At 36.0% G+C, this 27,137-nt stretch overlaps 1 protein-coding gene across 12 annotated transcripts in view; it reads right to left on the bottom strand.

Annotated features, from left to right (window-relative positions):
• The window catches only part of PPP1R12A (protein phosphatase 1 regulatory subunit 12A), a 170,320-nt gene that overhangs the window by 92,218 nt on the left and 50,965 nt on the right, over positions 1-27,137 (bottom strand). For all 12 annotated transcript variants that reach the window (XM_040234501.1, XM_040234509.1, XM_040234502.1 and 9 more), the window contains exon 2: positions 13,654-13,784. In XM_040234501.1, coding sequence (XP_040090435.1) covers positions 13,654-13,784 — 131 coding nt within the window. The remainder of the gene's footprint in view (positions 1-13,653; positions 13,785-27,137) is intronic.

The following is a 27,137-nucleotide window of genomic DNA, read 5'->3' as shown; positions in this document are numbered from 1 at the left end:
GGGACTCCCAAGGCATAAATGTGAGCTCTCTGGTATAGCCCCACTGGCCCTTGAGGCTCTGTTCATTTAATTTTAGTCTAGTTTCTCGCTGTTGCCCACTTTGGTCATTTCTATTGTTCTGTTTTTTGGTTCACCAATTCTTTCTTCTATCCCCTCCATTCTGCTGTTAAGCCTGTCTGTTATTTCTTTTGGTTATTAGATTTTCTTCAATTCCAAAATTTCCATCTGATTCTTCATCTCATATTTCTGTGGACTTTTTTTGGCTGCAACTTTTTTTCATTTGTTTCAAGCATACTTTTAATTGCTTGTTGAAGCATTTTTGTGATAGACGCCCTTACAATCTTTGTCAAATAATTTTAAGATTAGTATCTCAGTAATCTCAATGCTGGTCTCCACTGTCTTTTTCATTTAATTAGAGATTTTCTTTCGTATGACAATTGATTTTCATTTAAAATCTGGACACTTTGAGCACTATGAGAGTCCAGTTCATGCTTAAATCTTTTATGTTTGCTGATGATGTTTTTGGCCCTGCTCTAGCAGAAAAGATGGGAAGGGGCTATCTCATTATTATAAGGTAGGGGTAGAAGTTCAGGTTCCCTACTCAGCCTCCATTGACACCAGAGATGGAGCAACTCCCTGTTACCTCTGGTTCCCCACCAAGCCTTCACTGATACCTTCCTGGCTGAGAAGGTATGAGTGTCTCACTATGATGCCCTATGTGGCTCCCACTGGCACCACAAGGGGAGAGTTAGGCCTCTTTACTGATGGGCAATGGTGGAAGTATAACCTCTCTACCACACCTCTTCTGACTTCACCTAAGTGGGGAGGTGGAGGTGCTCCTTTTTACTACCAGGTGGGGGTGTCAAGTCCAGGCTTCCCACAATGGTCTCCAGTGCAAATGAGGGGAGGGCTAGTTAACCATCTGAAGAGGATGGAAGTCTCAGCGGGCTCTGTATCTCGCCTAATCTGACATCATGACAACAGGGGCTGCTAGGGCACCTCGTGACAGCCTGGTAATGTTGGAAGTCTATGTTCCCTACTTGGCCTTGCTAATGAGGGTGTGGGTGGGAACTGGGTTTCCTTCTGCAGTGCTTGGTGGAGTAAAGAGTAGGTTTTTGTTTTTAAAGGTTTTAAGGTGTCTCTCTCCTAGTACTTGGCTAAAAGGGTTACGCTTTGTTGGGGCTCTCTTTGAGGGCAGTGTGCAGCCACCATTGTTTCTGGGTTATCAGTTTCCTCAGTTCGAAGTATGGCACCCTGAGGCAAAGAGAAAAGCCAAAAACTCACTCCTGTGTCACTCCTTGAATCCTGAGATCCCAAGTTGTTCTGACTTCTTTCCACTTTTCAGAGTCTTTGTTATCATATATATAATATGCAGGTTTTTAGTTGTACTTAGCAGGAAAAATAGGGAAAAGCATATATATTCTATTTTCCCATAAAGAGAAATTATTTCAATCTTAAAAAAAATAAATTTGTCAAAATCCCTCAGGTGGAAGTATTATTTTTATATGTAAATCATGTTATTAGTCCAACAACATGGATTAATGTGGTCCTGATACCTTGCCAAACACCTGGCTGAATTTCTGACATCATGGTTTCACAGTTATGCTCTAGATACAATAGCAAAGACCAGGCTAATACATGTGAGAGAAATGAATTTATTGTGAAAGTGGGCTCTCTTCCAACTGTCTAGGCACCTGGATTGTCAAAACAAAACAAAAACAAATTCAAAATGTGTGCAAGTATTTACATTCCTCTCTTCTCTTTGCAGAGTACCTTTAAATATAGGAAATTCTGAAGGTTGTGTCTTCACTATTTATTTAATTATTCCCCAGAGCAGTGACAATACGATTGTGTGCTAAGGCCTACTAAAGATGCATACTTGTTTATTAAAACCAATCACATGCACTGCTGTCCTTCTTTATTACTGCATCTCCCAATGCCCAGAGGCAAAAATCCTACTTATTGTGTAATAATTCTAAGATGTAAATTCCCCCAGATTTTAATACTGCTAAAATCTACAATCAATTGAACTTATACATACAATAGATAAGGAACACAACATGGCTGTCTTTGTCTGTCTTTGTGTAGCCCAGTCATAGCTATTCCTGCTGTTTCCACTTCAACTGATTTTTGTGCACTGATGCCTTTAATACCTTATTTATTGAGCTTAATTATTAACTTAAAAAATACCTTCCTGGATGGTGTTTGACATTTTTTGTTGATACTGTGTAATAAGGTCAAGAAAGCACCACCAACAAAACCTGCAGGATGCTATTAATGTCGGTGGCTTAGAAGAAAATCCCAAAGGCAACAAGAAAATATTCTTTAGAAATGCTGCATCCATGACACGGCAACTGCATAAAGAATGACACTGTGTGTGGGAAAAAAAAAAATCTCAAGGTGCTTAAAAACAAGAAACCATATACACTGTGTTATAGGTTTTTATTTAAAAAAACCTTTTAAGTTGGTACATAAAATAATGATACTCTGTTAAAACGATGGAATCAGATTTGATGAAATTCAGTATACGCATTATAAACATACCCCCAAAGTCCTAGTTTCTTATTGCATCTTTTCAATTGGCATCTCAAACTAGGCCTATTTAAATCCACATTCTACTATATGCTTTCCTCTGCTTCCCTCAATCAATTCTTATTTTAGTTTAATGGTGTCCTTTTAGCAATTACAAAGGCTAGAAGGGAAGGCAGAACAGTGTAGTGCAGACTTGACAAGACAGTCTAGGTTTAAATCCTAGCTCTGCCAATTACTGTATGTGATTTCTCTGTTTCCTCACCCATAAAATAAGAATTACAATATGGGCCAATCACTCATCTAAGCACAAATTTAAAAACTTGTCATATTTTGGAAAGCTACTGAGTTTTCCAAACTCACTCCTATGGAGTCCGTCCTCCATAACCAAACATATTGATACTTTTGCAAAAATAAATGAACACTTAAGTGGGAGAAAAACAAAGACTATAAACAGCCTCGCCTCAGGTCTAGTCATGGTTTGCTGCCAAGTGAGCCTGCCCCAATCTTGCAACTGGTCATTCTTCAGAGTTTTGGGGTTTTAGAATTGTGCATCTGGGCCGTAGGGTAGTGGTAGCAATATATTTTCATGTTAATTGTCAGGATGACCAAAATTATATACAGTTAAAAAGACTCTGAGCACTGACTCAAAGTGCTCAGCCAATGTTAGCTATTACCAGCACTATCACTACTGTTGATTTTTCTTCCCACCTTACTACCTAGATCCAGTCAGTCACACCAAACATTATTAATTTTATTTTCCAAATTTCTTTCAGATCTACCCCACCTCCAAGCAAGGCACACAAATTCCTCTGTGCTACAGTCCCAGTTCCCTCTTCCTGTTTTATTAGCTACTCTCGCCATATAACACTAATGTTCCTCTCCTGAAAATTCTACAGCTCCAAAGAAGCCTGTTACCCAAAGCAATCATGACAACCACTGATTTGGTTAACCAGAAAAGATTATTAAAAGAGGTAATAGTAAAATATATCACATATGTGAAAATAAATAAATGCAAGACATTTATTTCAAAACAGACGATACTGGAGAATGTCTCCAATGACTTAAATTCACGTTACTTTTCTTGCATAAATTATACTCCTAATATACTAAGACATCAAAATGTCTTAAAGTGAAACTAACATTTGCAGTCAACACAAATGCAATCTGAGTATATAATCCTTCTAGATATTTTTTTCTTTCAATTTTTCAGTTGTTGCACCCACATCCAATTAAAGAGCAATTATATTTTCAGGACTTTCCCTTTATTGAGGCTTTTCCAAATAGTTAAGTTAATCATTAGCAATAATTTTCTTTTTTGTACACATTGCATCAGTTTTGAGTGCTCTCATTAAATTATATTATCACTAACAAGGGAAATAGACATTAATAGGCCAGAAAACACACAACTAACTTTTAGTAGGCTTGTAATTCAACTAGTGGAAACAGAAGTAAGTGAGCTTAGTAGAAGTAGTCTATGTGTTACAATGGTCAGTATTAATAACTTTATAGCAGTCATTCAATATGTTATAACAAATGGCCAATGTTAGTAGTAGAGTGGATGTTAGTTAAAAGAGCTTTAACCATGTGTTATTTCCCATTTCTGAATATGACTTTTCTCAGATAGATCTCAACTCCCAGAGGCAAAAATTCTGCTACTCTAGATAGGGGGAAGCTGCCGTGTAGCACAAGGAGCTCAGCTCAGTGCCCTATGATGACCTAGAGGGGTGAAGCAGGGTGGTGTGGTAGGAGAAAGGCTCACAAGAGAGAGGGTATATATATAGATATAATCTGATTATATATAGATATAGCTGATTTATGTTGTTGTACAGCAGGAACTAATTCAACACTGTAAAGCAATTATACTCCAATTAAAAAAAAAAAACAAAACCCTGTCCATTGTTTAATCTAATAATGTCACCTCCCTGGAATCCTTCTCTGAATGGTCTAAAGAGAATTGATCACTTCTTCCTCAATGTTCCTTGAACATCTCTTGGTCCATTTCTTCTGCCTAGTATTGGTACTGACTTCATATGTATCTGTAAGCTTGAAGATTATGTGCAATTGCCATCATTTTTACTTTTTAAGATCCCTAACGCTACTATGCTGCTTCTAAGTTGCTTCAGTCGTGTCCGACTCTGTGAAACCCCATAGACGGCAGCCCATCAGGCTCCCCCGTCCCTGGGATTCTCCAGGCAAGAACACTGGAGTGGGTTGTCATATAGGAGACAGTAATAATGTAACAGAAAGAACATCAGAATTTGAGTCTTGAGGATGAGGGTCCAGTTCTGATTGTGAAACGGAAATAACTGTACATGTTAATAGAGTTGTTAAAAAAAAAAAAAAAACAGCAATAAGAATATATATCAGAATACTGTTGTTGCTATTTAGTCACTAAGTCGTATCTGACTCTTTTGTGACCCCTAGACTGTAGCCTGCCAGGCTCTCTATGAGATTTCCCAGGGAAGAATATTGGAATGGGTTGCCATTTCCTTCTCCAGGGGATCTTCCCAATCCAAGGACTGAACCCTGTGTCTCAAGCATTATTCTTTACTGCTAAGCCACCAGGGAAGCATATATGAAAATATTAGTTTGGGGCAAATATACCTCATAAATAAAATTTATAGTGTTTTCAAAGGCCCTTAGATTCAATTTCACCTTCTGAGACTTTTAATCAAAATACATGGTCTGTTTACACTAGCAATGTATCATTCTTAAGAAATATGTAAACTGAAATGCATGGATTTGCCAACTCTTCTTGGAGCTCAAATAACCATATATCAAAGTAAATATGACAAATGACTACTTCCCTCTCCCCTGTTCCTCTCATCGAGCTAGGTCTGCCCTTAGGGCAAATAATCAGATTATAGTTTTATTAAATAATCCAGGAAAACCAACAGTTTAGCTATTTTTCACTAAAAGTAGTGACCAAAAATAGTAATACAAGTAATAACTAATTCAGCTAACTGTACTGATATTAAATACTTAACTGTATTTAAATATTAAATACAGCTAAACTGTACTGATATTAAATTCAGCTAACTGTACTGCTATTCATTGTGCCAAGTGTTTTATAAATATGATCTCATCTAATCTTCACAATAATCTTATAAAGTAGGGGTAAGTGCTAACTAACATTTCCACTTTATAGATGAGGAAACAGGTTCAGAGAAGTTGGTAGTCTGTCTAAAGTTAATAGCAATTACTTAGCAGTTAAAATAAAAAGAGTTGTCTCATTCCTGACCTTGAACTCAGGAATATTATAATACTTCTCACAGATGTGGTGATGCAGTTCATATAGTTCTTAAATTGCTAAGAATTTCTGATTCTTTCACCACAAATAACATTACTGAATTCCAGACAGGGGAACCAGCAGGTGCAGACTATGAAGCAAGATGCCTAGTTTGTTTAAAGGCTCAGCAAGAAGACCAGTTTGGCTAAAAGAGACCCTGGAGAAGAGTGGAGAAAATGACATCATAGATGTAACAGGGGGCCACACCATAGCCTCATAGCAACCAGAACCATATTTTTTGAATGCATTATAAACCCACTGGAGGATGAAGAGCTTTTAATAAAATGTGATGCTATTCCACTTACAATGTCTTACAAGGATCATTCTAGCTGCTGTGCAGAAAATAGATGGAGGGAGAAGAAGATGGTTATGGCTAGAATGATTCCAACTGCAATAATTCCAGTGAAGAACAACAGTGTCCAGGATCAGGGAGAAAGGAAAGAGGTGATGAAATAGTTAGATACTGAATATATCTTGAAAGATAAGCCAAGAGAAGTCTTAAAGATTCTATTGGATATTTATGAAATAAAGGTTATAATGAAGAAGAAAAGACATGATATAAATAAGCCACCACAATATTTTAAAAAGTTATATCCTTAAATAGTTGATTCTTTAATGATCAAATGACAAAACTAGTTAAACTTTTTCCATGCTGTATATAAAGACCATGAAAATGTCACTGAATGTCATCACCTATTTTATGATGATATGAAATCTTCAACAGCAGTGTCTTCAAAGCTACTCCAAACATGAAGGAAAATATATTAAATGCCCTAGTTAATCAACATTTCATTCTATATGCTATGAAACCACATAAAGCTAGCCTAACACAGGGCTAATTTTCTCTGTTATTGGAAAATTTTAATGCAAACCCTAGAGCTACTTGAGATAAAAGCATTCCTTAAATATCTGTGGTGGAAGCCTAAAAAATACAGTGATGAAATTTAAAAGATTATAATAATATCAATAACCAAGATGTTAATAAAACAAATCATTTAAGTTTTATTGTTCAACTATGAATTATTTTTCACATAAACAAAAATTCTTATAATTTGCAAGAATAAAAAAAAATAAAGACAATGCCAAGGAAAAGGTTATAGTCATTCAAAAAAGTAACATTCGTTGGTCAATCAAGACGGACAAGCTCAATTAACCACAACGACACTGTACAATGGAGTATGAAATACTAAATTTAAAGAGAACGATGAGAAATATCTCTATATCCCACTACATAGTAGTGTCCATGAGAGACTGTTAAGTGAAGAGAAAAGTAGAGAAATAGTATATGATAATTTTTCATTTATCTACAAAGAGGGAATAATGCTCACATTAAAACACAAACTGGGATAAAACAAAATTTTAAAATGTTACCTATAGGAAATAGGGTGCTAATTGCCATTAGACCTGGTATTTTATGTTAACTGTCAAACAAAATTAAACAAAAAACAAACTCTAAAACAGAAGTAAACAATTAACGTAATGGTATATATAGTTAGTGTCACAGCCACACAGAAAAGTACTATTTCAAGTGACTTCAACACACACAATAATTCGATGGTATACTCCAGCTGGGATACCATAAGGACAAAAAGAAATGTCACCCTCCTCACTCCTGTCAGAAAACAAAACCAAAAACAAATCCCAAACTTCAAGCTGCTTTCAGTACTTATGATTACTGGTGGTACTGTTATAAGCAGTCTAATGTAAGTGTAATATATAATGCAGCAGATTAGTAACTATGTATTATTTTAATTCTATAGTTCCTGGCAATGAAGAAGGGAGAAAGAAAATACAGAGAGAAAACAGAAGAGGTTAAAGAAAGATACCCTGTGGGTGCTGAATTTCAAAGAATGACCAATCCAGTATAAAAAGGACAGGTTTCTTTAGAGAAATGGCAATTCCAGAAACATAAAAGATGTGTCTGGAATATTTTTATACTACTAAATAGGAATGAAGCTTTTAAAGATCACTTTACTGGGTCATATCCCAAGGTCTTAGAAGCCAACATGAAGAGACTCTTGTTGATCAAAGATGGTACAATTTGCTAATCAGTAAGGATAATAACTGCAATACACTGAAATACATCAAGTATGCTTAAATGCACGCACTGCTCAAGTTACTGAAATCACACATACACACACAAAATCAGTTAGTCCTTTCTGAAGGTTAAGTAAACCAACTCACTATTTTGAAAACCAGTATTATAAAGGGAAAGAATAAAGAATATATCCTGATTTCGTATAAAACTTGTACTAGTGGTAACCAAATAGTAGACATGAAGAAGTTTCCTTTACAAAAATGTTTCAGCTATAAAAAAGAACTGAGTTTTCTTCTAATTGTTCTTTCATCTATTCTTTCTTTTACTCATTATTATTTCTTGGTTACTTCAATGCTTTTTACATAATAACTTAAATATATAATTCAGTTATAGTTAATGGTTAGTTATAATTAACTGATCATCTTAGACTGGAACACTAAATTGAACACATTTTCTTGGACCCCATAATCGTTCAAGTATGTACAAAAGTCATTATATTTAATTTTGCTTTTACTCTACAGTCTAATGACATAGACTTTTATAAGGAAGAACACTTTGATTCAACAGTGAGAATTTTATACTGCCTATATTAGACTGCTAGCATTACCATAACAAAATACCATAGACAAACTGGATCAAACAACAGAAACTCATTTTCTCATAGCTCTGGAGGCTAGAAGGTCAAGATCAAGTGCGGGCAGGATTGGTCTCCTCTGAGGAGTCTCTCAGCTTACAGATGGCCACCTGCTAGCAGTGTCCTTATGCTGTCTTTTCTCTGTGCAAGCCCTTGATGCCATTTTTTGTGTCCAAATTTCCTCTCAAAAAGATACAGTAAGATTGGATTAGGGTCAACCTTAAGGGCCTCATCATCTCTTAAAAGGTTCTCTCTCTATAGTCACATTCCTATGTTCTGTGGTTAGGCCTTCAACATATGAATCTTGTGGGGACATGATTCAGAGCATAACACTGCGAATTCAGTTCAGTTCAGTCGCTCAGTCATGTCCGACTCTTTGCGACCCCATGAACTGCAGCACGCCAGGCCCCCCTGTCCATCACCAACTCCCAGAGTTTGCTCAAACTCAGGTCCATTAAGTCAGTGATGCCATCCAACTACCTCATCGTCTGTCATCCCCTTCTCCTCCCGCCTTCAATCTTTCCCAGCATCAGGGTCTTTTCCAATGAGTCAGTTCTTAGAATCTGGTGCCCAAAGTATTGGAGTTTCAGCTTCAGCATCAGTCCTTCCAATGAATATTCAGGACTGATCTCCTTTAGGATAGACTGGTTGGATCTCCTTGCAGTCCAAGGGACTCTCAAGAGTCTTCTCCAGCACCACAGTTCAAAGGCATCAATGTCAGCCTTCTTTATAGTCAAACTCTCACATCCATACATGACTACTGGAAAAACTATAGCTTTGATTAGACAGACCTTTGTTGGAAAAGTAATGTCTCTGCTTTTTAATATGCTGTCAAGGTTGGTTACAGCTTTTCTTCCAAGGAGTAAGCGCCTTTTAATTTGATGGCTGCAGTCACCATCTTCAGTGATTTGGGAGCCCCCCCAAAAAAAGTCTGTCACTTTTTCCACTGTTTCCCCATCTATTTGCCATGAAGTGATGGGACCGGATGCCATGATCTTAGTTTTCTGAATGTTGAGTTTTATGCCAACGTCTTCACTCTTCTCTTTCACTTTCATCAAGAGGCTCTTTAGTTCTTTTCGCTTTCTGCCATAAGGGTGGTGTCATCTGCATATCTGAGGTTATTGATATTTCTCCCAGCAATCTTGATTCCAGCTTGTGCTTCATCCAGCCCGGCATTTCTCATGATGTACTTACTCTGCATATAAGTTAAATAAGCAGGGTGATAATATACAGCCTTGACATACTCCTTTCCCGATTTGGAACCAGTCTGTTGTTCCATGTCTGGTTTTAACTGTTGCCTCTTGACTGGCATTCAGATTTCTCAAGAGGCAGGTCAGGTGGTCTGGTATCCCCATCTCTTTCAGAATTTTCCACAGTTTCTTGAGATCTACACAGTCAAAGGCTTTGGCATAGTCTATAAAGCAGAAATAGATGTTTTTCTGGAACTCTCTTGCTTTTTCCATGATCCAGCGGATGTTGGCAATTTGATCTCTGGTTCCTCTGCCTTTTCTAAAACCAGCATGAACATCAGGAAGTTCATGGTTCACGTATTGCTGAAGCCTGGCTTAGAGAATTTTGAGCATTACTTTACTAGCATGTGAGATGAGTACAATTGTGTGGTAGTTTGAGCATTCTGTCAAACTGACAAACTGTCAAAAGATGTTGTGCAGTCAGTATTAGAGTCAGTAATAAAACTCAAATAGCTCAGCTCTTCTAACTCCTAAAGCACTTTTCATTTCACCAAACACTACCTTTCCCTTCAACCGCTATAATGTATCTCCAATACATATGGCTGAGGGGATGGAGGGTGGGAGGATGGGCTGGGGTATACACATGCATGAACTGAACAAAGAAAGAAAAATATGAAGAATTACTAAAAGAGACTCCCAGAGTCAGTCAGTTCACTTCAGGCGCTCAGTCACGTCTGACTCTTTGTGACCCCGTAGACTGCAGCACGCTAGGCTTCCCTGTCCATCATCAACTCCCGGAGTTTACCCAAACTCATGTCCATTGAGTCACTGATGCCATCCAACCATCTCCTCCTCTGTCGTCCCCTTCTCCTCTCACCTTCAATCTTTCCTAGTATCAGGGTCTTTGCAAATGAGTCAGTTCTTCTCATCAGGTGGCCAAAGTACTGGGGTTTCAGCTTCAACATCAGTCCTTCCAATGAACACCCAGGACTAATCTCCTTTAGGATGGACTGGTTGGATTTCCTTGCAGTCCAAGGGACTCTCAAGAGTCTTCTCCAACACCACAGTTCAAAAGCATCAGTTCTTTGGTGCTCAGCTTTCTTTATAGTCCAACTCTCACATCCATACGTGACCACTGGAAAAAGCAGAGATACTACTTTGCCAACAAAGGTCCGTCTAGTCAAGGAAATGGTTTTTCCAGTAGTCATGTATGGATGTGAGAGCTGGACTCTCAGAGTAGTACTATCATATTCAATACTTATTAGTTGATAAGCTCTGATGTGAGCAGATAGAGTGCCTTGGACTGCAAGAAGATCAAACTAGTCAATCCTAAAGGAAATCAACTTTTAGGATATTCACTGGAAGGACTGATGCTGAAGCTGAAACTCCAATACTTTAGCCACCTAGCCACCTGATGTGAAAAACTGACTCACTGGAAAAGACCCTGATTCTGGGAAAGACTGAAGGCAGGAAAAAGGGACATCAGAAGATGAGACGGTTGCAAGGCACCACCAACTTGAAGGACATGAGTTTGAGCAAGCTTTAGGAGTTGGTGATAGACAGGGAAGCCTGGCGTGCTGCAGTCCATGGGGTGGGGTTGCAGAGATTAAGACACGATTTAGCGACTGAACAACAACAACAACAACAATACTGGGATTATTCTGCCATATGGTAGTTTTATTCCTAGTTTTCTAAGGAATCTCCATACTGATCTCCATAGTGGCTATATCAATTTACATTCCCAACAACACTGCAAGAGTATTCCCTTTTCTCCATACCTCTCCAGTATTTACTGTTTGTAGATTTTTTTGATGATGGCCATTTTGACTGGTATGAGGTGGTATCTCATTGTAGTTTTGATTTGCATTTCTCTAATAATGAGCAATGTTGAGCAACTTTTCATGTGTTTATTAGCCATCTGCATGTCTTCTTTGGAGAAATGTCTGTTTAAATCTTTTGCCCACTTTTTGATTTGATTGTTTGTTTTTCTGGTATTGAATTGTATGAGCTGCTTGTATATTCTGGAAATTAATCCTTTGTCAGTTGTTTCATTTGCTATTATTTTTTCCCATTCTGAGGGTTGTCTTTTCACCTTGTTTGTAGTTTCCTCTGCTGTGCAAAAGCTTTTAATTAGGTCCCACTTGTTTATTTTTGTTTTTATTTCCATTACTCTAGGAAGTTGGTCATATAAGATCTTGCTGTGATTTATGTCATAGACTGTTCTAAGTTTTCCTCTTAAGAGTTTTACAGTTTCTGGTCTTACATTTAGGTCTTTATTCCATCTTTATCTTTGTGTATGGCATTCTTTTACACGTAGCTGTCCAGTTTTCCCAGCACCACTTAATGAAGAATTTATCTTTGCCCCATTGTATATTCTTGCCTCTTTTGTCATAGCTGTGTAGGTTTATCTCTGGGCTTTCTATCTTGTTCCATTGGTCTATATTTCTGTTTTTGTGCCAGTATCATCGTGTCTTGATGACTGTAGCTTTGTAGTATAGTCTAGAATCAGAAAGGTTGATTCCTCCAGCTCCATTCTTCTTTCTCAATATTGCTTTGGCTATTTGGGGTCTTCTCTGTTTCCATATGAATTGTGAGATTTTTTGTTCTAGTTCTGTGAAAAATGCCATTGGTAATTTGATAGGGATAACAATGAATCTGCAGACAGAATTTGATACTATAGTCATTTTCACAATATTGATTCTTCCAACACAAGAGCATGGAATATCTCGCTATCTGTTTATGTTGTCTTTGATTTCTTTCATCAATGTCTTAAAGTTTTCTGTACACAGCTCTTTTGTCTCCTTAGGCAGGTTTTTTCCTAAGTATTTTATTCTTTTTTGCTGCAATGGTAGGGGATTACAATGATTTTTTTCATTTGCGTTTGGCTCACGAGGCACCTGCTTACTGAGCTTTTTTGCCTTTCTACTTTGCTTTAAGCTGAAGCTCTAATACTCTGGCCAACTGATGTGAAGAACTGACTCATTCGAAAAGACCCTGGTGCTGGGAAAGACTGAGGCAGGAGGAGAAGAGGATGACAGGGGATGAGATGGCTGGATCACTGACTCAATGGACATGAGTTTGAGCAAGCTCCGGGAGTTGGTGATGGACAGAGAAGCCTGGCGTGCTACAGTCCACAGGGTTGCAAAGAGTCGGACACAACTGAACGACTGAACTGAACTGAATTTCCTTCAAATGCCAAATTACTGTAGAATTGTTGATGCTGAATTCTTCGGCAACTTTTTGTGTAGTTGTAAGAGGATCAGCTTTGGTGACTGCTCTCAAATTGGTTGCTGTCAGCTTCCAATGACCAGCCACTGCGTTCTTTATCTCCAAGGCTATTATTTCCTTTGCAAAACTTCTTGAACCACCACTGCATTGTACATTGGTTAGCAGTTCCTGGGCCACATGCATTGCTGATGCTGTGAGTTGTCTCCACTGTTTTACAATGCATTTGGAACTTACAAACTTCCAAAGAGAAATTGCTCAAATTTGCTTTTTGTCTAACATAATTTCCCTAGTCTAAAATAAATATGAAATAAATTGCAAGTAATAAGTCACTAGCAAAAAAAATATAGCAAGAAATGTGCATTAAAATGATGTATAACCACATTTATTTAAGAATGTATTCCAATATTAAAGAGCAAAATTCAACAACGCAAACCTGCAATTACTTTCGCACCAACCTAATATTAACCTTGAGTCATCTGACAATACTCTACATGTACTCAAGAGAATTCCTCTTATCAGTTCAAAGTATCAAAGTCAAAGACAGGAGGGAGACAAGAAGATGACCTCACACCAAGAGACAATATCTGGATTCCCACAATCCACTTATTCTCCTTCCTGGGAAGAATAATTTTCATCAATTAAGGTAATATTACAGTTTTCTCATCTATCTATAATAACAATTGCTATAAAGTCTCAAGTCTCTAAAACAGTTTGGATGAAAATGAGCACAGCACTGGCTTACTCTGCAATGTCGAGGTATCCACAGGAAGCAGCTGCATGCAGAGGTATCCAGCCTTCATTATCAGGCTGGTTAATATTCGCTCCATTTTCTACCAGAAACTTCACCATATCGACATTGTCATCAATGCAAGCCTAAAAACAGAACAGAAAGCAGGATCAGAAAACCTTTGAATCAATACTCCCAATAACACATCAACAGAATAAAATTACTATCCTGGAGCTTTCATAACAAATACTTTCTAAAAGGCAGTCTGCTGCTATCTTGACTGTATTTCTATCAAGCAGGTAAATGGTACTATAAATTTTAATAATATTTGCTTAGATACACAGAACAATACTATTTAAGACTAAACTTCTTATGTCAACCGCATGACAAAAACAAGTACATGCCAACATGAAAACAATCAAAACATTATAATTAAGTACTAATAATACACTCTATAGCAGTGGTTCCCAAAATGTGATCTGTTTAGGGAAGAGGGATCCTTTCAGAGAGTTGACAAGATCAAAACTGTTTTCATAATAATACTAAGATGGCATTTTGTCTTTACACTATGTTGACATGTGTGGTTGATGGTGCAAAAGTGTTAGTTATGAACATGCTTGTGTCTAAGCACAAACCAAGGCAGTGGGAGAATAAAGAAAACATTGCACTCTACTGTCATTGTATTCACAGCTATACACTCACAGGTGTTTTTTTTTCCCCACAAGCCATTCTTACTTATGAATGTCCTTGACAATGGAGTAAAAACTATAAATCATATTAAATTTTGACTCAAATATACATCTTTTAAATATTTTGTGAAACAAGATAGGAAGCATGCATCAAGATTTCTTCCAAGTATAATGACTGCCATGAAGAAAAATACTTGTATAATTTGCAAGCTGATCTAGCCACTTTTTCCATAGAATATCATTTTCTAAAATAATTTTGTTGGGGTATGTTTACAATGTTGTGTTCATTTCAGGTGTACAGCAAAGTGAATCTGTTATACATACAACGACTCTTTTTCAGATTTTTTTCCCCATACAGGCTACAATGGAATATGATTTTTACTTAAATGACAAATTATAGTTAGTCTAGCTTGGGCTGTGGCAGAAACTTTCTTGAAAATGAGCAAAGTAGGTCTGTCAAAACAACTAAAAGTATTTATTACTAATGATAAATTCAAGTTTTCAGGAGTAAACGAATTAGTTAGTTTAAAAATGACATTTACTTAACAGAGGTAAAGCACTGCTTTAACTCATTTAAAATGAATTAATAAATACATAAAGTCCTCCATTTTAACCTTCCCTGATGGCTCAGTAGTAAAGAATCTGCCTGTCAATGCAGGAGACGTGGGTTCAATCCCTGGGTTGGGAAGAGCCCCTAGAGAAAGAAAGGCAACCCACTCCAGTATTCTTGCCTGGAGAATTCCATGGACAGAGGGGCCTGATGGGCTATAGTCCACAGGGTCACAAAAGAGTCAGACACGACTTAGCAACTAAACAACAAATTGTAAATAGTAATATATACAAACCACAGAAACAAGTTTCTTTGAAGTCCTTCATAATGCTGTATCCCCAGCACTTTATATTGTTCTCTGCATGTGGTAAGGGCTCCATAAATGAATAAATGAACAAGAAAGCTAAGATTCAAAGAGATTAATTAAGTAGGTTGAATAAGCCACAGAGATAGGAAATGATAGAGCTGAAATTCTATCACAGATGTTCAGATTCCCAAAAATAAGCTCCTTCCACACTTAACACCATGTTGACAGATGTTCCTGTTTCATCAACTATTTCTCATCTATTTGCAGTTTCTGAAACACGATATCATACATTCTAGGCACTAAATAGGGCTTTCCTGGTAGCTTAGCTAGTAAAGAATCCACATGCAACCCAGGAGACCTAGGTTCAATTCCTGGGTTGGGAAGATCCCCAGGAGGAGGGCATGGTAATCCACTCCAGTATTCTTGTCTTGGAGAATCCCCATGGACAGAGGAGCCTGGCGGGCTACAGTCCATGGGGTTACATAGAGTCAGACACGACTGAGCGACTAAGCACAGCACACCACAGGCACTTAATAAGTGTTTGCTGTATAAGTAAAACAATTTTCCTTTCCTATCACAGAAACAAAGAAAAATACTTTTAGTAGCTTCTTCCTTGGGGGAAAAAGACAAAGTTAGTGTCAAGAAAAGCACTAAGGACAAAGTGCTTCACAACTGAAGCAGGAAAATTCTGACAGGTGTTGGATGTAGGCTCCAGTTCTGGCTCTGCCATAAATACTGCAGCTGGGAACAAGTAATTTAATCTTTCAGGGCTTTGTCTTTCAGGTGGAGGAAAGAATCTGATGGGTTACATATCTTTAAAATTCCCTGACATATTTACATTCTTATATATTCATTATTCTTCCGTTTGGAACAAGATGGCAAGATCCCAAAGTGCCCAAATAGTGCATACAGCAAATGGTAAATGAGTATATAAGGAACATTCATATAAAGTTTGAGAATACACTGCTTGGGAAAAGAATTGTTTTTTTCAAGGAACAGTGGTTAAAGGGCAGGAGAAAGTGAGGACCACAGCTGTCTCATAACAAGAGAAGAAACATCCAAATTTTACTGCATTAGGAAATAGTTTATAAAATGTTATTTGAGATAGCTAATGACTCACAGTTACTTAAATAATATAGACCTATTTATAAGTTTAATCATTACTTTTCCTTGGGAAAAGATCCTAAATTCTTTCTTTCAACCTCTCAATTCCTATAGGTGCCAGAACAGTCCTCTGATGTTTATCACTGCTATAAAAATATAAAACCCTACCTGATAAATGTGTTTAATACAAATATGATTGTTTTTTTAAAAATGGAGAAAATTTCAAATAAGACATTAAAGAGATATGGGAAATGCTCACAAAATATAAGTTTCTTTATAAAGATGTAAAATAGTTTGCCTGATTATAATTTTACTTAAAAAGGACACAAAGGATTAGAAGAATATATAATAAAATTAATAGTCCTTATCACTGGTTGTGAGACTATGAATAATTTTTATTCTTTAAATTTTTATTTATTTTCAAAATGTGTATCATAGGCAATGCTTACATAAAAAGAAAATCTAAGCCTTGGTTCTTAAAAATATTACATCTATTGTGTTGTAATATGGAGAAATACCAAATTGCTGGTAAAAGTGTAAAATTCAGATAACCCCTTTAGAAAACCATTTGACAATATCTACTCAAGTTATAGTACTGTTAAACAAATGGGGTGGGATGTATGTGCATATGGGGAGATTCTACTCATGTAACAGAATCCTATACATCAATGAAAAAAGAACAAACTAATGCTACCTTCAACAACATATGTAATCCTCTCAGACATATACGTGAGTGAAAAAAGGCAGACACAAACGATACAAACTGTGAATTTCTAGGCAAAACTAATCTCAAGTTATAAAGCTCAGAATCATGGTTAACTCTGTGGGGAAATAATGGAAGGAGCATGAGGGAGCTTTTGGGAAGACTGAAAATTCCCCAGCTTTCTGATTTTTATATAGACATGTACAAATGTAAAAATTCACTGAATTATATGCTATATACTTTATTATATGTAAATTATACTTCAATTTTAAAAGCTAAAAAAATTAAAAAGAACTAGCATGTATTAAAAACCTACTGTGCATTATCTTCAGTATAAAACATTTCATTTATCTTTCCTAAATTGTACATGCTATCAAGTTGATGTATGACAGAAAACAACAAAACTCTGTAAAGCAATTATCCTTCAATTAACAAATTTTAAAAATAAACAGTAGAAAAAAATAAATTGTACAGGTTAAAACATGTCTTCCTTTATCTATCTCCTGCATCCTGAGGTTCCAAGTATCAAATGGAATCTCTTTTTTAACTGATAACCCTTTAAATATTATGAGTTCTCCCTGCCACCCAAATTCTCACATATTCTTTTTAAATATCTTGCTACTCTTCAAATTATATATGCTAAAAAGTACATATGCCAATGCCAAAAGAATAGAAAAGATCACATTAGTATAGAATGCCAGCTCATGAACAACAATTACAAAAGGGCATAATAGCAGTGGGTAGGAAGTACTAAAATATCCTTGAGAACATAAAGAGATCTTGTGATTAAGATGGTCCATATAGGTCTCATAAGAATATACATTTAAGAAAGATTTTGAAGATTGCATAGGAGTTGTTCAATTCAACTAGAACATCACCGAGTAAAGGCACTATGATTTTAAAAAATGCATGGAATAACAGAACAGCAAGTCATGCAAAAGGTATACAGTATCTGTAAATTATAAAACAGAATAAGGCTAGGTGCTAAAAGGTCTGAATATATTGCAGGTAAAAGATCTAAACATTAAGGCACAGATGACAGGATTTGACATTAGAGGTAGCTTTTGATCTGCTTTTTAGTCTACTCATCAAGAAAACCTGGAATATTTATATCAGTAATAGTGGCTCAATTCAGGCAGTAGGGGCAAGTAGACGAAAACACTGTCAAGTTTCAGGAAGATGATGTTTGAAAAGCTATTCAGAGTTTACAAGCAGAGGGTTAACATGATCAGATTAGTATTTCAGGAAGATTACTGGGAATAGTATGAAGAGGGAAGAGCCTAACCTGAGCAACAGTTATTCAGAATGAATATATATTAAAAGAGAAATTTAGGACAAAACGTACAAGGCTTAATTAAAGATTGGATACGAAGGATGAGGAACAGGAGGAGGTCATTCATGAACATAAACACCACAGGTTTGAAAAGCAAGTTGAAGAAAGAAAGATGATTTTAGCTTTGGATATGCTGAATTTCTAATCATGCATTTCCAGGGGCCAACTGGATATGCAAATCTAGAGCTTAAAAACAAATGTGGGATGAAAATATAATTTGGGAATTACCTGCATTAAGGTAATAATTAAAATAATGGAACTTGAAATCATTCAGGGAGAGAATGTAGAGAAGTGATTTCTATGAAAATAGTTAAAAGAAAGGTTAAGATTAAGTTATAATCATTATATTCTTCCTGGAAGACAAAGATATTTGTGTTATTTTAATCAGTCAGTTAAAGAGCATTCTCAAGAAGCTTACCATTTAGCATGGCATTCAAATAACAAGTAAATAATAATATAAAAAGGAATATAATAAATATGTGGCTGTATATTTATTATGAAAGCTAAGAAAAGGAAGAATGGTTGTCATCATGGAATATGTCCCGGAGGAGGCTCTACACACGAGTTTAACAGATGACCCAGTAACAGAGTCACATATGGGGCATATGTGTAACATAAAGGCGGGATCCAGAACAGGGTCTTATTTGTCATCTTATGAGTAACTCTCTGACACTGAAGATAAAAGAGTCTCAGAACAAATGACTAATTTTTAAAGTTTCTCTATTTTAAGAAGGTAACTACCCTAGCTCTTTGAAAAAACATAAAAAGTTATTTCTCAATAAATGAAATGTTGCTGATTTTGATTTTAAATATTTAAGGTCAGTATAATATAAGAAACATCAACAAAAATACCTAAAGCTGTTAATATTAAATCCGCTTTTGCCTTTCTTTACATGTTTTTGAAACGTTTAAATATAAATTAAATGCTAAAACACTGTCATAAGACATATATTATAAATGAATCTCAAGTTTGTGGTGTAAATTGTTCAGTGAATTCTCCTGAACATTTACAAAGCATACACAAGAAACTGGCAGGCATTCCCATAAAAATATTGTTGCTAAGAAAATCAAAAGATACCACATGCAGCACATTAAGAGATACAGGACTTGCTGACTTTTAAACAGTTGACTAAATATGGTCAGTATATTAAGTCATACATGGAAAGAAAGAGAGTGATTCAACTGTACTTCTAAAATCTTATCTGACATGATTTATCTGAAGTTTTTCTACATATCCCAAGCTATTACCAGTAACAGATGATTGTGTGAAGACACTTTTGTCATTTAATTCCAGGTACAGGCAGCTTTGTCAACTTGAGCTACAATCAATTTCAAAAAACTAGTTCAAGTACATAAAACATCTGTTTTTATGGAAAAGAGGGCCTACTTATTTTTCTCAGCAAGTTAGCACAAGGACAACTTTGTTTCCCACTCGTTTTTAGGAAAAAGTTGAAACACCTAATAAAAAAGGACTGAATTATAAATAGCTGCACAAAATTGGCTCTAAGAAGACAGAATCCATGCCTTAAAGACAGATTATGTATGGGTTAGGCATGGGAGATGAAAAATCACTGCATTTCTAGAAGAGATAAAAACAAATGTATTTAGCAACTCTGTAATGCAATTAAGTAAAATCACAATTACAAAATTAGAGGCATTTGAAATAAATTCTAACATGTTATATTCCTTTTCATGAAGGTGGTTTTGCTCAATGTACAGACTCTAGAGCCAGACTGTCTGGGATTAATCCAGTTCTGCCAGCAGGCTAGTTGTTGTTCAGTCAATTATATATATAACATCCTGTATGCCACAAATTCCTCTGGAAAGTGAGGACAATAATAGTACCTACTTCAAAAGTTTACTATGAGAACTATATGAATTAATACATAAATTGCTTAGCGCAGTACTTTTCAAATAGTAGGTGCTATTCTGTTTATATCAACACATAATCTGAAAGCTAAATCACCACCATTTAAATTTTTCTTTTTATATTCTAATCCAAAACTTACTATTTCATCCCTTATAAATTACAAAACAAAGTTAAATGATAGAGACTTGTCAATATTCTTTGTAGTACCACTTTGGGTAAAAGTCCTATCCACCAATACTTCTATGAAGATGATTAAATTTTAAAAGATTCACCAAGAAAATTTTAGGGATTTCAAACCTCCTTCCAATAAATTACATACAGTGCAAGAGGATAAAACAAATGATTTGGTTGTATAAATGTAATTACAACAACTTGGGTAAAAATATATAATTATAATAATTAGATGAAGTGAATACAGTTTGCATCTAATCATTAGTGACATAATTACTGATAGGCAAAAGACAAATTAACCTGAATACAGAAGTCCTCTAAAACAGTTTCCACTTCCTTGAAATAACTCTTTATGGCTCTTAGTAAGGAAAACTTAGTTCTCCTCAACTGGTGGGAACAGAAATTTGTAGATATATCAGGAAATAGTCCAAGGCCTAAGCATTCAGGGTGATACAGAAATCAGTGAGTGTTCATAAAGAGGAAGTAAACTGGAGACACCCAAACAAACTTTCTATTTTAAAGGAAACTGAATTTGGACATATCAAAGGAGGAATTACAGATGTAGTTTATACAAGAAAAACAACGAAGAGCTCCAAGCAGTACTCCCTTAACAACAACAAAAAAAAAACCTTGGTCTTGCATTGAGACTGACAACTGAGCATATACAATCTTAGGAGATCACCTGTTATATATTTTTTAACTAATAAGATTAATTCTTTACTTTTTTTAATTGGTAGAAAATTGCTTTACAATGTTGTGTTGCTTTCTGCCATACAACAGCAGTCATAGTTATATATATCCCTTCCTCTTGAGCCTCCCTCCCCTCACCATCCCACCCTCCAAGGTCATCACAGAGTGCCAGGCCGGGCTCCGTATGTTATACAGCAACTTCCCACTATTTACACATCATAGTATATATATATGTCAACGCTATTTTCTCAACTCATCCCACCCCCACCTTCCCCAGCCCATCTCTACTAGGTTCATCAGTACCATTTCTCTCGACTCCATGCGTATGCATTAATAAACAACACTTGCTTTCCTCTTTCTCACTTCACTCTGTACAACAGGCTCTAGGTTCGTCTACCTCACTACAACTGACTCAAATTCATTCCTCTTCATGGCTGAGTAATTTTCCATTTGTATATATGTACCCCATCCTCTTTATCCATCTGTCAATGGACATCTAAGTTGCTTCCATGTCCTGGCTACTGTAACTATTGCTGCAATGAACACTGGGGTAGTTCAATTATTATATTTAATTATGAAAGTAAGTTCAGCACTGCATTTTAGTTAAATGACTTTTTTTTTGGCCTTTCTTATTATATAAGCAGATAGGATATAGGTGTAAAAGTAAAGGCCTAGTCTTATCATAAATAACATTCAAATTATAAAATGAAAGAATAAATTCAAAACAGATTAGACACAATGGCTAAACCATGGGAAATTTTTCATTTGAATTAAGAAAAATTCAGACTTATGTATATACAATATCCATAGGAGACACAATGCCTGACAAGAAGATCCAATTTATATTTGTGGATTCAATGAACTGGACAAGGCAAAGGGACTATAACAAAAATGCACAATTTTTTTTTTGACCTCTCCTCCCACAAGACAAAAAAGTTTCTAGGGCGAAAGTATAGTCACCCATTGGTATTTGTGGGAGACTGGTTCCAGAACCCCCTGCAGGTACCAAAATCTGCAGATATTCAAGTCCTTACTATAAAATCAGGGTAGTATTTGATTATAACCTGTGCACAACCTCCAGTATACTTTAAATCATCTCTAGGCTACTTAAAATACCTAATACAATGTAAATGATTGTAAATACAATGTAAATGCTACATAAATAGTTGAAAACTTGCAGCAATTTCAATTTTTTGGAACTTTGTAGAATTTTTCTGTGAACTATTTTCAACCCTGACTGGTTGAATCTTTGGATGTAGAGGAGGGCTGACTATAATCTAAGGACTGCTTAAACATTCATTCATACACCCAACAAGTATTACACTAAGTATCTGAATGAGAATGCCAAAACTTGGAACCATACTTATCCAAAGATTAAGTATGGTTCTTAATAACACACTTTGTATGTATTCTTATTCCATAGGTGTTATTTCCTTTATTGATAGAGATCTATAAAGCAGTAAGTTAAACTTAGATCTTTAGATGCCAAAGACTTTCATTAGAGGACTTAATAAGGGAAAAATATTACTCCTAGAGTTTAGAATCCTTGTCTTATGCTGTGCTAAATCACTTCAGTCATGTCCAGACTCTTTGTGGACCCTATGGACTGTAACCTACCATGCTCTTCTGTTCATGGGATTCTTCAGGCAAGAATACTGGAGTGGGTTGCCATGGCCTTCTCCAGGGGATTTTCTCAACCCAGGGAGTGAACCCCCGTCTCTTATGTCTCCTGCATAGGCAGGTGAGTTCTTTACCACTAGTGCCACAAGGGAAGAAAGAATATAAAAAATTAAACTTTGGGATTATTCTTTGACACATAACTTTCATTGACTGCCTACTACACATAAAGCATTGAGCTATTCATTTTAATGGATACAAAGACCAGCACTAGAGAGTATACTCTTTCGATTCCTTTACACACACTGCCCATCATATAGCAAGTACATAATACATGTAAAATGAATAAAAAAAAATGCTACTCTCTCCTTAATGAGTAGGTGTCTATGACCTGTGTGTACACGTACATAAAACTGTACTAAGTACTATATGAGACATGCTGTCTTTATTACTTTCCATGTATTCTCACAACTGGATTATTATCCTTTAAAAACAGAAATTGTCTTATATACCCCACAATACTTAACAGTGCTACTTAATAAATTTTTCTTAATGGACTAAACAAACAATCATGGAGTACTGTTCTCAGGATGCCTATAATATACTTAGGAAAGTAAGATAAGCAGACAAGGGAAAACAGTAAGCAATTTAAAAGCAGCACAGCATTAATAAAGGAAAAGTCAGCATGTGAGCAGAGATGAGTTAAAGAAAACTTTTTATAGAAAATCTTTTGCTAGATTTCATTACTGTCTGAATGCTGGAGATAAAACACAGCTACAAGTACCTATTTTCTTTGTTGAATACTTTTATCAGACATGATCACACACTGACCTAAAGGTGTTTAATCAATGGATACATACCAGTAAGAAAATAGTTTCAGGGGAAGTAATAAAAGCTCTTACATACTATTTTATTCAATTAAATTAACAACAACAACAATAGGTTACAAAGGAGTATGTATAATATGATTCAACGCTTGCAACTGATATTCAAGACTGGAAGAATACAGACATACCTTGTTTTATTGTGTTTCAAAGACACTAAATATTTTTACACTGCAGATATTGCATGTTTTCTTTTTAACAAACTGAAAGCCCGTGGCAATCCTGTGTCAAGCAAGTCTGTTAGTGCTGTTTTTCTCACTCTGTATCTCTGTGTCACGCTCCAGTAGTTCTCCCAATATTTACAATTTTCCCATTATTATTTGTTCTGATAGTCTATAATCAGTTATCTTTGATGCTAATATTGCAAAAATACTATGACTCACTGAAGGCTCATGGCAGCATTTTTGAGCAATAAATTTATTTTTTAATTAAGGTATATACAATTTTTTAAAGACACAATGCTATTCCACAGTTAACAGACTACACTATAGTGTAAACACAACCATTATATGCATTATGAAACCCAAGAATTCATGTGACTTGCTATATTTGTATATTCATTTTACTGCAGCGGCCTGGAACCGAATCTGCAATTTCCCTGCAATATACCTCTATACGTCAAATATTAATCATCAGAAGTCAAAGTTATTGAGCCAATTTCCAAAAACTCTACAGTAAGGCTAAAATTCTTATGGCTTTCCTAACAAAACAAAGAATTCACATAGTTAGCTATCTAATTGTTCACTGATGGGTTTCTTCAGCCCTCAGCAAAATACATGGCTAATAAATAGCCCGGAATCTTCATTAACTTAATAAATATTTATTAAGTGCCCACTATAGCCAGACACCATTCCAGCAGTTAGGAATACACTGGGGAAGGATATAAACCAGATTTCTCCATTCACTGAGCTTATAAAGTCCAGCAGGCAAGAAAGGTAACTAAACAAACAATAACATAGGTAGCATAAATGCTATGGACTTAACTAGAGTACTGAACCTAGATTTAGAAGAAAGAGAGGAGAAATCAAATCTCTGAGAATGGTGCTCAGGAATTTCTACTTTAAACTGGTTCCCCATCTAACTGTAAAAATACACTATATTAAGAACCACAGATATCCATGGTAACTGAAGTTAGAGAAATAAACAAGGCACCAGATAGCATATGTAAAATGTAATCAGAAAAGACTGTATCAAACCTGCAGAGCTATAAGTATTTAAGAAAGGGGAGACCAAATAAAAGGGAAGAAAAAATAAAAACTTAAAAAAAAACTACATAGGTATGCAAGTATGCAAAAATCCATATAGAGATAGCAGTGTGAAAGAAAACGCAACTTGATAAAATAAAGGAAATGCCCCATATTTTGATGCTATTTACCAACACATTGGAAAAAAAAAAGAGATCAAAAAGTAAGATGATAAACCCTATTTAACAATAAACCCAACCAATTAAAATAAATTCAGAAATCAAGAAAAAATGGTTAAAACCCTTAAAAGTGAATCAAAAATAATGCAACTATTATAAATTTTAACCAGGTAGAAATATTAATACAATTAAGAAAACACTGGGGAAAGAAGAGCAAACATGGATGAGTACTGAATTCCGGACCTTTCCTAATGATAAGCACAATCTTCCTAAAACTGGAACATGGTTCAAAAAACTCCTACTGCAATGTATTATTCATAGCCAAATACTTAGTAATTACAAAGAAAATTTAGGTTAAAATTTATCTAAAATTTAACCCTAACTTCAGTACTCAGGTTTTTTGACAAAAATGAAAGCAAAACTCAATTTTATACTTTTTAATTAAAACAAAAACAGTATATGTAATATGTCCTTTTAATTTAAAGTATGTCACAGGATTCACAGAGAGATTCTACAATAAAGCTTCCTAAATGAATGATAATTACTTAACAGATAATCAACATCCATTATTACTTTTTTGGGGGGGAGGGGGGTATATAGCACATTTCCAAGTCTAAAGTTAAAAAGTAGCCAACCTCTTCCTGTAATAAATTCAGTCTAATCAGAAACATATATGTAAGGTAAAAACTAAAAAAAAATAACCTCTCTAAAATTCTACTCATTCTACTAAACATGGATTATTTCAGTATCAGTTCAGTTCAGTTCAGTCGCTCAGTGGTGTCCGACTCTTTGTGACCCCATGAATCGCAGCACGCCAGGCCTCCCTGTCCATCACCGACTCCCGGAGTTCACTCAGACTCACGTCCATCGAGTCCGTGATGCCATCCAGCCATCTCATCCTCGGTCGTCCCCTTCTCCTCCTGCCCCCAATCCCTCCCAGCATCAGAGTCTTTTCCAATGAGTCAACTCTTCGCATGAGGTGGCCAAAGTACTGGAGTTTCAGCTTTAGCATCATTCCTTCCAAAGAAATCCCAGGACTGGTCTCCTTCAGAATGGACTGGTTGGATCTCCTTGCAGTCAAAAGGACTCTCAAGAGTCTTCTCCAATACCACAGTTCAAACACATCAATTCTTTGGCGCTCAGCCTTCTTCACAGTCCAACTCTCACATCCACACCTGACTACTGGAAAAACCATAGCCTTGACTAGATGGACCTTAGTCGGCAAAGTAATGTCTCAGCTTTTGAATATGCTATATAGGTTGGTCATAAGTTTTCTTCCAAGGAGTAAGCGTCTTTTAATTTCATGGCTGCAGTCACCATCTGCAGTGATTTTGGAGCCCCAAAAAATAAAGTCTGACACTGTTTCCACTGTTTCCCCATCTATTTCCCATGAAGTGATGGGACCAGATGCCATTTTTCTGCTTTATTGACTATGCCAAAGCCTTTGACTGTGTGGATCACAATAAACTGTGGAAAATTCTGAAAGAGATGGGAATATCAGACCACCTGACCTGCCTCTTGAGAAACCTATATGCAGGTCAGGAAGCAACAGTTAGAACTGGACATGGAACAACAGACTGGTTCCAAATAGGAAAAGGAGTACGTCAAGGCTGTATATTGTCACCCTGCTTATTTAACTTCTATGCACAGTACATCATGAGAAACGCTGGACTGGAAGAAACACAAGCTGGAATCAAGACTGCCGGGAGAAATATCTATAACCTCAGATATCTCAGTATACCTTTTCTAAAACCTCAAGAATTAATGTTAAATTAAAAAATATATTTTTGATACATTAGAAAAATCAAACTAAGAAAAAGGTCTAGGAGAAGTCTGGAAAGAGAAAGGCAAATTAGTTGTTATACCAGGACATATATGGGTGGCAAAAAGCAGGGGAAAGACAGTCAAGCCTTGGGATCATACTTTCACATCCTTTTCAGAAATGAAAGAGCTCCAAGATGGTGGTGATTCCTGCTCATGGTAAATCACATCTGTATGTAAACTTCTCCCCTTGAGTGTGGACTAGACTGCGAGACTTGCTTCTAACAAATGGAATGTGGCAGAAGTAATGGGATGTCACTTTTAAGTTAGGTTATTAAAAGACTGTAGCTTCCATCTTGGCATAAACTCTCTCGCCCTCTGCCAAACTGCTCAAAACTTGGGAAAATTTAATTGCAGTGTCAAGAAGCAATCTTATTAAGAGGCCCATGTGGCAAAG

The sequence above is a fragment of the Oryx dammah genome, unplaced genomic scaffold (assembly GCF_014754425.2).
Source record: "Oryx dammah isolate SB20612 unplaced genomic scaffold, SCBI_Odam_1.1 HiC_scaffold_29, whole genome shotgun sequence".
NCBI classification, from domain to species: domain Eukaryota; kingdom Metazoa; phylum Chordata; class Mammalia; order Artiodactyla; family Bovidae; genus Oryx; species Oryx dammah.
The sequence above is the reverse complement of the archived record's forward strand: the minus strand, read 5'-3'. Positions and strand labels throughout refer to the sequence as shown.